Source organism: Perca fluviatilis, chromosome 18 (assembly GCF_010015445.1).
Source record: "Perca fluviatilis chromosome 18, GENO_Pfluv_1.0, whole genome shotgun sequence".
NCBI lineage: Eukaryota > Metazoa > Chordata > Actinopteri > Perciformes > Percidae > Perca > Perca fluviatilis.
The window spans coordinates 31,680,067-31,694,279 of record NC_053129.1 but is presented as its reverse complement, the minus strand read 5'-3'; the positions used below and the strand labels follow the sequence as shown (position 1 = coordinate 31,694,279).

The window sequence follows — 14,213 nt, the reverse complement described above, 5'->3', positions numbered from 1 at the left end:
TCTCACTGAAGGCATCAAAACTATGAATGAACACATATGGAATTATGTAGCTTAACAGAAGTGGTGAAGTTCAAAACATGTCTTATATTTTAGATTCTTCAAAGTAGCCACCCTTTGCTTTTTATTAATAAGGGAAAAACTTCCACTAATGAACCCTGACAAAGCACACCTGTGAAGGTAAAACCATTTCAGGTGACTACCTCATGAAGCTCATTGAGAGAACACCAGGGTTTGCAGAGTTATCAAAAAAGCAAAGTGTGGCTACTTTGAAGAATCTAAAATATAAGACATGTTTTCAGTTATTTCACACTTTTTGTTAAGTACATAATTCCACATGTGTTCATTCATAGTTTTGATGCCTTCAGTGAGAATCTACAATGTAAATAGTCATGTAAATAAAAAGGAAACACATTGAATGAGAAGGTGTGTCCCAACTTTTGGCCTCTACTGTGTGTGTGTGTGTGTGTGTGTGTGTGTGTGTGTGTGTGTGTGTGTGTGTGTGTGTGTGTGTGTGTGTGTGTGTGTGTGTGTGTGTGTGTGTGTGTATATATATATATATATATCTACAGTGCCTTGCGAAAGTATTCGGCCCCCTTGAACGTTTCGACCTTTTGCCACATTTCAGGCCTCAAACATAAAGATATAAAACTGTAATTTTTTGTGAAGAATCAACAACAAGTGGGTCCCAATTATGAAGTGGAACGAAATTCATTGGCTATTTCAAACTTTTTTAACAAATAAAAACTGAAAAAGGGGGGCGGAAAAATTATTCAGCCCCTTTTACTTTCAGTGCAGCAAACTCTCTCCAGAAGTTCAGTGAGGATCTCTGAATGATCCAATGTTGACCTAAATGACTAATGATGATAAATAGAATCCAGCTGTGTGTAATCAAGTCTCCCTTATAAATGCACCTGCTCTGTGATAGTCTCAGAGGTCCGCGTAGCAAAGAGAGCATCATGAAGAACAAGGAACACACCAGGCAGGTCCGAGATACTGTTGTTGGAGAAGTTTAAAGCCGGATTTGGATACAAAAAGATTTCCCAAGCTTTAAACATCCCAAGGAGCACTGTGCAAGCGATAATATTGAAATGGAAGGAGTATCAGACCACTACAAATCTACGAACCCGGCCGTCCCTCTAAACTTTCAGCTCATACAATGAGAAGACTGATCAGAGATGCAGCCAAGAGGCCCATGATCACTCTGGATGAACTGCAGAGATCTACAGCTGAGGTGGGAGACTCTGTCCATAGGACAACAATCAGTCGTATACTGCACAAATCTGGCCTTTATGGAAGAGTGGCAAGAAGAAAGCCATTTCTTAAAGATATCCATGAAAAGTGTTGTTTAAAGTTTGCCAAAAGCCACCTGGGAGACACACCAAACATGTGGAAGAAGGTGCTGTGGTCAGATGAAACCAAAATCAAACTTTTGGGCAACAATGCAAAACGTTATGTTTGGGGTAAAAGCAACACAGCTCATCACCCTGAACACACCATCCCCACTGTCAAACATGGTGGTGGCAGCATCATGGTTTGGGCCTGCTTTTCTTCAGCAGGGACAGGGAAGATGGTTAAAATTGATGGGAAGATGGATGGAGCCAAATACAGGACCATTCTGGAAGAAAACCTGATGGAGTCTGCAAAAGACCTGAGACTGGGATGGAGATTTGTCTTCCAACAAGACAATGATCCAAAACATAAAGCAAAATCTACAATGGAATGGTTCACAAATAAACATATCCAGGTGTTAGAATGGCCAAGTCAAAGTCCAGACCTGAATCCAATCGAGAATCTGTGGAAAGAACTGAAAACTGCTGTTCACAAACGCTCTCCATCCAACCTCACTGAGCTCGAGCTGTTTTGCAAGGAGGAATGGGCAAAAATGTCAGTTCTCGATGTGCAAAACTGATAGAGACATACCCCAAGCGACTTACAGCTGTAATCGCAGCAAAAGGTGGCGCTACAAAGTATTAACTTAAGGGGGCTGAATAATTTTGCACCCAATATTTCAGTTTTTTTTTGTTTAAAAGGTTTGAAATATCCAATAAATTTCGTCGCTCCACTTCATGATTGTGTCCCACTTGTTGTTGATTCTTCACAAAAAAATTACAGTTTTATATCTTTATGTTTGAGGCCTGAAATGTGGCAAAGGTCGAAAAGTTCAAGGGGGCCGAATACTTTTCGAAGGCACTGTATATATATATATATATATATAATATATATATATATATATATATATATATATATATATATATATATATATATATATATATATATAGATATCGAATATCGAAATATGTGCAAACAAATGTACAAAAACAAAAATATTGACTAAATAAAGTTGAAGAACACGCTATTATTTCATTACATACATGTGTACAGACAAGGCTAGCAGCAGCAGCAGCAGCAGCGGCAGCGCCGCCAGACACATTTCTGGTGTGCAAAGACGTAGAAAACGCCACGCAGCCGCCACGCAACAGAAAGGCCACGCTCACGCCACGCAGGCAGTGTGCAGGAGCCCTAAGTTGTTTCTATGTTTCTGCCTCTATTGTTCCAGATGTTAGTACACCACTTCATTCTACATTGTGTTCAGCTGCTGGCAGCCACTGTGTGTTGTACCTGGAGAATGGCCACCTCGTTCCTCAGCTGGCTCTCCTGTTTGGTGGGAAACCTCATTTTGTCGATGATTTTGATCGCCACGTCTCTGCCGGTCTTTCTGTGTTTACCTGCAGAAGACGAAGCGTTACCTCTCTACTTATATTTAACGCTGTCAATGACGTTCATACTGATTAAACCCATTCTCCACTCGTACAACTATTCCTACTCCCTTCACCTACTACTTCTTACACATTCAACCCAGCAATCCAGTGAAGCCACAGCCTTTCAACATACAGCATTCTCTAGTTATTTATCTATAATTCAACTAACTTTAGAGACAGCGATTTTGAATCAGCAGGACTTTTTTTAGCTTCTATATTTTCCCACATTTTCACACAGAAAGATGAATATGTCTTAAATAAAATGCTGTGAGCCTCTTCATGGCAGATTAAAAGGACAATTCTGGTGCAAAATGACCATTGGGGGTTAATAACACGTGTTCAGAGTCGACCGTTCTCTGGGATATGTTTTCATGCTAATCGAATGTGACCAGGTTTAGCGCAAACCGATAATTAGCTTATAACGCTAGTCGTCGTGGCACTGGTAAAGTAAAAAGAAATCGCTATTTATACACCACTAACGAGGCTCAAAATAGCACCACACTTCCACAGTAGCATAATGAGGGTCCCTACATGTAAACTACATGAACCGTGCTTGAGCTATGTTAGTGGTTACACAGCGTGAATGTTTTCCCAAGATAGCGCCTGCCTGTATACCGAACGGTACTGTCTTTATAAAGTATCTTTTTAAAATACTGTCTGTACACTTACAAAGTTCTCAATGCTTCGGTTTACATGTAGGGACCCTCATTATGCTACCGTGGAAGTGTGGTGCTATTTTGAGCCTTGTTAGTGGTGTAGAAATAGCGATTTCTTTTTACTTTTGCATGCCCTGATGACTAGCGTTATAAGCTAATTAGCGGTTTGCGCTAAAACTGGTCACATTCGATTAGCATGAAAACATGTCCCAGAGAACGGTCGACTCTGTACCCATGTGTTATTAACCCCTTGGTTCATTTTGCGCCGGGACTGTCCTTTAAGACGGTGTGATGTGATAGTGTAAGGCTCATCGTTTCATTGGGTTTGAACCGTTGAGTGCCGTTTTCTGCCTCTCACCTCCGTAGACGATCCCAAACTGTCCGGAGCCGAGGACTTCGTCAGCAAAGATCTGATACACCGAGCTGATATCCTGAACCACAGAGAGATCACGCAGGTTTCAGAAAACATCTTTCTATCGGAACATGGTTGGGTTTGGTTTATCATACGAGACATTTGTCACTACCTCGGTAAATAAAACGTGACAACGGCATGAACGAGGGAAGACTTACCACGTTTTCTTGTATCTGGGAGTTGGACACCGATATGCTGATGGAGACTTCCTCTGAGGAGACACGAGACGAACAACAACACAATATATAAATCGGGGCTGCACGATGCGAGGAAAATATCTAATTGCGTTTATTTATGACTGATATTGCGACGGAGATAGGATTCACCATATTGGAGGAAATGATCATTTTTGTAGCAATATTCTCATTTTCTTTGACAAAATGTTAAACTTTTAAAAATGAAAAATGATTACAGCGTGATCTTTGCCAGGATGTGTACCAAACAAAGATGCTTTCTGTAGTCTGTAGGATAGGTTTTGTAGGCTGGGATGTCTCCGCAGCACCACAATACTTCATTCAGAATGGTCTGACACATATTTTGCCTTTAACAAATACTGCGCCGCGATTTGGATATTGAACTAGTCCATTTTACAATATTGGTAAAATCAGGGCTGGGCAATATATTGACATATGAGGCTAGATATTGTCTTAAATTTTGGATATCGTAATATCCTGATATGACATAAGTCTGTTCATGGTTTTAAAGGCTGCATTACAGTACAGTGATGTCATTTTCTGAACACACCAGACTGTTCTAGCGGTTCTATTATGTGCCTTTACCCACTTAGTTATTACATCAATATAACTGATGGTCATTTATCAAAAATATCATTGTGTGCATATTTTGTGAAAGTACCAATTGTCAACCCTACAGTATCGATATCGAGGTATTTGGTGAAAATATCGGGATATCTGATATTCTCAATATCGCCCAGCTCTAGGTAAAATTGCCATTCATTGTGCAGTCCTTGTATAAATGTGCAAGTAACCCATGAAGCCCTAATGTAAGCCCATAAAGCACGCACAAACACACACACACACACACACACACACACACACACACACACACACACACACACACACACACACACACGTGTAAACCCACACAGAGGTGTGGTTTTTTTTATTTTTCTAACCTTCAGATCATTAAAATCTCATTTCCTATGTTTGTTAAAGAGAGAGATTTGTTGGTTCAACACGTGATGAAAGAACACTGAGGATGTTTCCAGCTGTGATAACGACCTTTAAATCATTTTCCAGATATCACAAACATTGAACCCTTTTTTTTTTATATATCTGGGTTTAAATACAGTGGCACTCATGAGTTTATGAACCCATGCTAAAGTTGACTAAAAAGAGGAATAAAAAAAAACATCTTTTGGAAATGCCTTAATTAGAAAAATAGGAAAAATCCAACCTTTAAGGACACCAATTTTCTTTGTGAATGAATAATGTATCGTAAATACATAAATGTATTTCTAATTATAAATTCCATAAGATCATCTCTCAATGCAAATCAAACCAGCTATTAGGCTAACTGACATAAAACCATGCCAATCTCTAGGTATGGTGAAGGGTATGTGATGATGTGGGGGTATGGTGAAGGGTATGTGATGATGTGGGGGTATGGTGAAGGGTATGTGATGATGTGGGGGTATGGTGAAGGGTATGTGATGATGTGGGGGTATGGTGAAGGGTATGTGATGATGTGGGGGTATGGTGAAGGGTATGTGATGATGTGGGGGTATGGTGAAGGGTATGTGATGATGTGGGGGTATGGTGAAGGGTATGTTATGATGTGGGGGGAATGGTGAAGGGTATGTTATGATGTGGGGGTATGGTGAAGGGTATGTGATGATGTGGGGGGTATGGTGAAGGGTATGTTATGATGTGGGGGTATGGTGAAGGGTATGTTATGATGGGGGTATGGTGAAGGGTATGTGATGATGTGGGGGTATGGTGAAGGGTATGTGATGATGTGGGGGTATGGTGAAGGGTATGTTATGATGTGGGGGTATGGTGAAGGGTATGTTATGATGTGGGGGTATGGTGAAGGGTATGTGATGATGTGGGGGTATGGTGAAGGGTATGTGATGATGGGGGGTATGGTGAAGGGTATGTTGATGATGTGGGGGTATGGTGAAGGGTATGTGATGATGTGGGGGTATGGTGAAGGGTATGTGATGATGTGGGGTATGGTGAAGGGTATGTGATGATGTGGGGGTATGGTGAAGGGTATGTGATGATGTGGGGGTATGGTGAAGGGTATGTGATGATGTGGGGGTATGGTGAAGGGTATGTGATGATGTGGGGGGTATGGTGAAGGGTATGTGATGATGTGGGGGGGCTATTTTAATTCCAAAGGCCAAGGGAACTTTATCAGGATGCATAGTATCCTGGATCCATGAAATAACTGGCCTTTCAAAATAAAAGTCTGTCTGCCTCTATGGGAATTTAACATAGGGGTGGACTGACTTATGCCCCCTGTATTTTAAGGAAGAACATGTATTTATTTACGATACATTATTCATTCACAAAGAAAATTGGTGTCCTTAAAGGTTGGATTTTCCCTAATTTTTTTAATTAAGACATTAAGATCAATTTCCAAAAGATGATGTTTTTATTCCTCTTTTTAGTCTAACTGTAGCATGGGTTCATATACTTATGAGTGCCACTGTACGTGTACATGCATATAAAAGGAAGCTCTGACTGTTTCATGCTGTGTTAATTCAGCCTGACGTTAAAAAGCCGAAGGCACATTCTGTTCAGAGGATTTTTAACTGATGAGCTGATATTGATTTCAGATCGCTGGCCCAGGGTTTGATCAGGTCATCCCTCCCTGCGATCGATACCGACCGTCTGCTGGAAGCAGGCAGCCTGTTGATGTTCAGGTCATCGTTTAGGTCATCCTCCAGAGAGTTTATGTAACGTTATGGACAGAAATGTAAACTGTGTGAAGTACAGGTCTGTAGTCAAACTGTGTATTTCCTATGTTCAAACTATGATCACATTTTAGTGAAAATTGTTAACTTGCTGTTGGTATTGTTTGCGGTACACTTCCTCCAAATGTTTCAAACTAAAAGCCCCCCAGCAATTCAAAGAGCAGAATCCGTCGCAACCCTAAAAGGCTTTTACTTTGAATAACGTAAATCGTTTACAGGAGCTTAAAAGGAATAGTTTGACATTTTGGGAAATGCGCTTGTTTGCCCTCTTTACGAGAGTTCGATGAGAAGATTACCGTAATATAAAACTCATGCTTGTGTGTTCAGTACGGAGATGGAGTCAACATGTGCTTAGCGTAGCTAGACAAAAAGACACTTTAACCTGAGATGAATCAGAGCAGTAAATCCTCTGAAATCCCTTCAATCATGTTAAAATGCCAGCAGTGTGTGTGTGTGTGTGTGTGTGTGTGTGTGTGTGTGTGTGTGTGTGTGTGTGTGTGGGCGGTGGGCTTATATAACAGACAATATGTATATACAGACAACCGAAACAATATTTGGAAGATTTTCACAGACAAATCCATTAAACCATAAAAACATATCAGAGTCTAATGTGATCTAAAATAAATGACTCCATTACTGTGTCAAAGGGTAAAGGCAGGCAGTGAAATTACCAGGGTTGTGGGTTCCTCGTTAACCTCAATGGCTTTCTAATAATTAGTTCTAATGTTTTTTAATCCTACTCATGAAAAGCGTTTTACCTTGTAGCTCTGACAACTCGTGGAGTGCCTCAGGGATCATTTTCGGGACCATCTTAGATCTTATTTTCTTAATGCTTCCTCAAAGACGCATCATATGTAGGCAAAAGGACAAGCCTGCAACTGAAAATACTCCCCAACAAATGCACTATTTTCTCCTGGTTTGAGTACGTTTGTTAAAACCTACAGTGTTCAGTGTTTTAATATATTGCTGAAACTTCTTCTTTTTAGTAAATTTATACATTGGTGACTAGACAAAGATTCAGCTAAATAAATCATATCGCAGGTGTATAACTAACCTTGAAGTAAATAAAATAAATGCCACATTGCAGCACAACAAATTAATATGTTTTGGTTTGTGTTTGGAACATTTTTGCTATGTTTTAAATGTTTTAAATTGCCCGACATCTTCACTCGCCTGTCCTCCTTGAAAGGGATACTTTGCCAATATTCAATATTCAAACAACTTTGTATCATAACAATGTTGGTAGTAAATGAACTATGTTAAACCCCCATCGATCTTAGCAGCGGTCAGATCTTCCTACTCACGTTTTTCTGCTGGCCCGAGGGCTGTTGCTCGAACTACAGACTGTACCGTATATCCGCATACAGAGACCACGAGTACAGAAGTGGATTGAGCGACAGCCGCCCCGCTCTCTCTCTCTCTTTCTGAAAACTCAGACCAGACTTAGATGAAACCGTAAAACTAGGCAGTGCTTCTCAAGATTTTGTTAATTTATTGCCTATTTCTAACCTAAAATGTTTTCAGAATCATATTTCAGCTTTCCGTTTAACTGTTACCAGCCGGCTGTCTGTCTGTGACGGGTTCGCATTACGTCAACGACCAGCCGCAGCGTTTATTGGTCCGGCGCAGTGCATTCTGGTAGTTGTAGGTTTTCTAGCCTTTGAGCGAGAGCCCTTTTCCCAGCCCCTTTTTCTTCCTACTCTTTCCCATTTTTCTGGCCATGTAGCACCAATTTAAAAAAACTTTTGTGCCATTCCACTGCATAGATTGACCAGTTTTACACAAAGACCCCCCTATCAGCAGTAAACTACTTACTTAATTGACTGTCTCGCCAAAAACGTCAACATTAATGACCTCACCCTTACCCTGTTGTCTATCTTTAAAAAAAACTACACATCACAACAAGGCTACTGTTGTCTATTTCGATTTCTTAAAAAGAGAAAGAGTTTAGACAAGAATTCTGGCAAGAAATAAAACTATGTATTCAAAATATTTTACAGATTCAAATACCCTTAGCCCCACAGTTGTTTATATTTGGTCTCTACCCAGATAATTTGAAGATTGAGAAATATCAACGTGCATTTGTAGACTTAAGTGTGTTAATGGCAAAGAGAGTAGTAGCCCTCTCATGGAAAAATACCAGAAGTCCAAGTGTAAGCAGGTGGTTGTCTGAGCTATCTACAACTCTCGCCCTTGGAGAAAATTACATATACAATAAAACGGCAACAACATAATTTCCACCAAATCTGGGACCCCTTCATTTGCTATGTATTAAGAACGGATTTGTCACATGTGATGGATGAGCCTGGGGACATGTAAACAGTAGCACTTTGCAGTATCTAAGATTACATAAATATACTTTATTTTTAATTTTTCCTATATAATGGACCAAAATAGATTAATTAATTGGCCTGATTCCCAACCGAGATCTGGAATTACTTGAGAGGGGGGGGCGGGTAGACATGTGTGTTCAAGACATGTAACTGTATTTCTTTGTATTTCTCTGTTATGTTGTGAAAACAATAAAAAGAACGTTGGTAAAAAAAAAGAGAAAGAGTTTAGACTTTAAAAGCTGGCTTTGAACCGTAGCTATGCTGTTATCTTTACATATCGTTATGCCAACGAGAACATTAAGTAAGTCTCCGGCCGTTACTCACTGTGGTCCTTCCCCTGGCTGTGCCCCGTGCCGACGCTGGCCTTGGGCGTGACGGGCATCATCGCCTGTCGGATGGCCTTCTCCCAGCTCTGGCCCACGTCCCGCCCCACGCCGGACGCCGCCAGGACGGGGTTGTGATGCAGGCCGCCACCGTCCTCCCCGACGTAGTACACCATGTTGGTCGTGATCACCTCGAAGCAGTGAGCGTTGCTGCCCTGGGGCAGGCTACCGAAGTCCTGCGCCGGCTCCACCTGGAGGATCTCGGACAGGGGGATCTCCTGCAGTTTGTTAAAGATAAATAGAAACACTTAGATACAAGCCTCATTAAAAGGCCCAAGTAATCAAAAAATGTTCATCTTGTTGGACGTACTTCCACTTTCAGCTCAGAAACTCAAACCTCTGCACTCCTCTCTTCACATTCTGGTACACTGTACTTATTAAAACCATTTTAAAAGTCATTTTAACCAATCAGAAGCATCCAGAAGGTCTTGAAATGATCCACAGGACACTGTTTTAGCTTCATCCTAACACTTCTCCTCTCTCTGCTGAACTGTGAGCTGCTCTTTGAAATCAGTGTTTGAACATCCCTTCCTTCCTTCCTTTTCTGGCAGAGTGCAGGAAAAAAAAAAAACTCCACCCCTCCAAAAAGCCTAAACGCTGCCAGATCAAAACATATAAAAGGAGAACTATCGGCTCAGTGGTGTTTTTATGCCCCTCTGTGTCATCTGAACGTTTTGTGTTTTGCCAAGTTCCCCTCCATCTTTCTCCTCGCCCCCCCCCAAACCACAAACGCTGATCAGCGCCTGATTCATCCTGGCGCTCTGATTAAAAGGCAGGACGCGCCTCAGCCGCTTTGGGCACGAGGCAGCGTGGCGGCGAGCCAGAGAGAGAGAGAGACGGCAGGGGAAGCGACCAGAGGCTTCCACAAAAACCACCACACATCTCCTCCACCCCCTCCCTCACCACGCTCTGTTCAAAGGAAGGTTTCTGCAGCGCTTTGTGGTATAGGTCAACAGGTCGCTGGCACACAAGATGAAAGGAGGTGGGGTAGGAGAGAGGGACACGATGGAGAATGAAAAAGAGCCGCAGCTGAACCGACCTGACGTCACACGTGATCATTTCATATGGAAATTCAAAAAAGGTTGGAACGTTTTTTTTAAATATCTTGTCAAGCCTATATTTCAATCTTGTAATGCCACTGACTCCGCCAGATGGATCGCTTCGCATTTGCTCGGCATATCCATCTGGGAACTTTCCGTTGGAGAACTTTTGGGAAGAGGCGAAAATCCTGGTTAGCTGATTGGATAAACCACCTGTCTATCACCACCTATAGTTGGTGATAGACGGGGCCAAATCAACCAATCAGATCAAACTCTTGCCGAAACCAGTCGGGAGAAGAGCAGAAACATCTTTTCCTCCGAGAAAAGCCTCCAGTGCTGTTTTTTGCCCTTCTTTCAATGAAGGAATACTTTCTAATTTTGATAAAACTTGCCTGATCATCTCATCCGAGGAAGCTGCCACGTTGTTTAGACTGAACAGTCGCTTCTCGTTGCGTCACACCTAAAGCCGCCTCAAAACCAACGCTGATTGGTCGGTCGTTTGGCGAACGGCTCCAAATGTTCTCCATCTATAGATGCCAGACTGATCTGCGAGTGGAAAACTGGAGCTCACCAGATCAGGACGCTCTCACGAGGCTACCACTGCTTTAAATTTAAATTATTTGTAATAGAGCAGACTTAGGGTTATTTTATAGCCCTGCTTGTTTTTAATATAATTCATTGTTAATAATTAATAATTAAATATCTGTATTAACTGCATGATCATATCACCGTATTATTTACTGCTGTGGGAGCCGCAAATTAACGCTTGGCAAGCCGCAGTAGGCTCGCGAGCCGCGCAATGAGTTAACAGTGCATTAGAGTATTAACCTACAAGTATTTGTGTATTTGGGTGGTTGGCAGGCTCTCTTTTAGAGTGCCTATTACTCCGTTCAAAAGGCCGAGCTCCGACTGTTTACAGCCACTGACCAGAGAGTTTAGCTGCTCTGTCTGGCTGTGAAGCAGTGGATATTGTTATAATGCTCAGATTAGAGCTGCATTTGGGATTGAATCCGTGATGATATGGATATATATAAATAATCTGAGCTTTATAGTTCATTCTTCGCAAACCGAAGTTGAAAAAACAATCTCGCAACAAGTCCAATTTATAAGCTTCAAATGCTCCGAAAAAAATGCATCTACAATGCCACGTCTACTGTGCAAACTCCACCTGCTGATAGTTTTATACGATGAAAAAAGCTCCACAACAGCTACTGAATGGATCCTGTGGTGACGCTTTTTCTAATTCAAATCCATTTTCCCCTTTACGATCAGGAGAATAAAACATTCTTATTTCAATGCTGCGGACCAAAGCTTAGAAATATGAATCAAACATTATCTGGGGCAGTTTAAAAATATTTTACTAGCATCACTGCGCTCAACCCTTTAAAAACACGTTTTGTTGGAAAAGTGTTAACAGGTGTCGTCCGCAGACGTGCATCACAAACGTCATACATGTACGAAATGTTAGTTTAACTACAACATTTCAAGTGTGTCTTATATTTTTCTTTTCTAAAATGTTTCTTAGTGGAAGGTTAGGACTTAACATGCCGACCTGATGAGGATAATTACAGTAAATTATCTGGTTCGAATTAGGCAGCGATGTGTGCTAATGTCTCGTGAATGTTGTTGTATGAACCCGACTCCCTCCGGTGTTCTCTTCACACCGCTGCTTTGTTTGGCCGAGCGGCTGAAACCAGATCCGAGCCGGCTGGGTCTCCTACCTTGTAATACTTGGCTCCGCTTTCATTCTGGAACAGAGTCAGAGTCTTGCTGTCCAGCCTCCAGTAATGTCTCTTCCTCTGGAAAGACAAAACCGAGTTCATCAGGATACAAAACTTCAACAGGGTTTACTTCAATACATGCACGCACATATGGAGGATTTCAGCCACAGGATTAGACAAAGCTCTTCTTTCACTGTACTTACATTTCTATTTTGTGCCACTTTATACTTATACTCCACTATATTTCAGAGGGAAATGTTGTACTTTTTACTCCAGTTCTAAAGATTTTACATACAAAACATATGATCAGTTTTTAAAATATGATGCATTATTTCAGATTAAACTACCCAACAGGATTTAAAGTAGTTAAAAGTAGCTCCACATCAACCAGCTGCAACATTAACGTACCACTTACATGTTATTGCATCAATAATAGAGCTGCAAAGGTTAATCGCTTAGTCTTTGCAGCTCTGTATATTTGCTATATTTTGTGTGTGTCTCCTTCTGTGTGTGTGTGTGTGTGTGTGTCTCCTTCTGTGTGTGTGTGTGTGTGTGTGTGTGTGTGTGTGTGTGTGTGTGTCTCCTTCTGTGTGTGTGTTGTGTGTGTGTGTTTGTGTGTGTGTGTGTCTCCTTCTGTGTGTGTGTGTGTGTGTGTTTGTGTGTGTGTGTGTGTCTCTTCTGTGTGTGTGTCTCCTTCTGTGTGTGTGTGTGTGTGTGTGTGTGTGTGTGTGTGTGTGTGTGTGTGTTCTTTGTGTGTCTCTGTGTGTCTCCTTCTGTGTTTGTGTCTCTTTTTTTTTTTTTTTTTCTTTTTTTTTTTTTGTTTGTGTGTGTGTTTTTTTTTTTTTTTTTTTTTTTTTTTTTTTTTTTTTTTTTTTTTTTTTTTTTTTTTTTTTTTTTTTTTTTTTTTTTTTTATCTGTCTCCTTCTGTGTGCGTGTGTCCTTCTGTCTGTCTCCTTCTGTCTGTCTGTCTTTCTGTCTGTCTCCTTCTGTGTGTGTGTGTGTGTGTGTGTGTGTGTGTGTGTGTGTGTGTGTGTGTGTGTGTGTGTCTCTCCATGTCTGTCTGTCTGTCTGTCTGTGTGTGTTTTGGGTCTCTCCTCACCAGGTTGTCGGTGCTGGTGTAGTGGACCATCCAGCCCTCTTTAACCATGGTGGCGCTTTTTCTCTTGGTGTGTTTGATGGACTGAACCACTCGCATCAGAGGGATGTTGCTGCTCGTGCACGGGCTGCATGTGAGACGGATAAAACACACACAGAAATGCAAACGCAGACATTTTAGAATGTGCAACAACTCGTCTTGTCCCTCCCTCATTACCACACCATTGAGGTGCCCTTGAGCAAGGCCCTTAACCCCCAACCGCTCCAGTGGAGCTGCTCAGTGGGCCAGCAGATCAGACTACTGTACTGGGCAGCTTCCAGGTATGAATGTGGAACTGTGTGAATGTGATCAGGTCGTCGTTGCAAATGAGAATTTGTTCTCAATCGACTTAAAGCGCCCATATTATGCTCATTTTCAGGTTCATAATTGTATTTTAAGGTTGTACCAGAATAGGTTTACATGGTTTAATTTTCAAAAAACACCATATTGTTGTTGTACTGCACAGCTCTCTCTCACTGCTGCAGATCCTCTTTTCACCTGGTTTCTGTTTTAGCTACAGAGTGAGACCTCTTTTCTTCTTCTGTACTATCTTTGATTACACCCGCATGCTCAGTAGCTCAGATGTAGATCATGTCAGCTAGCTGGCTCCATAAAGAAAGTAAGCTACAACCGTAAATGACAGCAGCAGGATTAGCTGGGAGACTTCTTCTAAATGAGGGCGCACATGGAAGTAGTTCTTTTGGTAGATTATGGTGAACTTGTGTGTGTTGTAGCAGTGCTTTGCTATCGATAACGGTTGCGGTTAGCCAGCTCGTCTCGGCGAGTGACGTAGAAAGCCGTGCAGATTTTGAACAGCTCACCAGGAGACTGAT

General features: G+C 41.5%; 1 protein-coding gene across 2 annotated transcripts in view; it reads right to left on the bottom strand.

Annotated features, from left to right (window-relative positions):
• Nucleotides 1-14,213, bottom strand: part of LOC120547115 (serine/threonine-protein kinase D3-like) — an 83,956-nt gene that overhangs the window by 10,084 nt on the left and 59,659 nt on the right. For both annotated transcript variants that reach the window (XM_039782544.1, XM_039782543.1), the window contains 6 exons: nt 13,345-13,468; nt 12,246-12,323; nt 9,426-9,702; nt 3,986-4,038; nt 3,774-3,846; nt 2,620-2,726 (listed from right to left, as the gene is read on the bottom strand). In XM_039782544.1, coding sequence (XP_039638478.1) covers nt 2,620-2,726; nt 3,774-3,846; nt 3,986-4,038; nt 9,426-9,702; nt 12,246-12,323; nt 13,345-13,468 — 712 coding nt within the window. The remainder of the gene's footprint in view (nt 1-2,619; nt 2,727-3,773; nt 3,847-3,985; nt 4,039-9,425; nt 9,703-12,245; nt 12,324-13,344; nt 13,469-14,213) is intronic.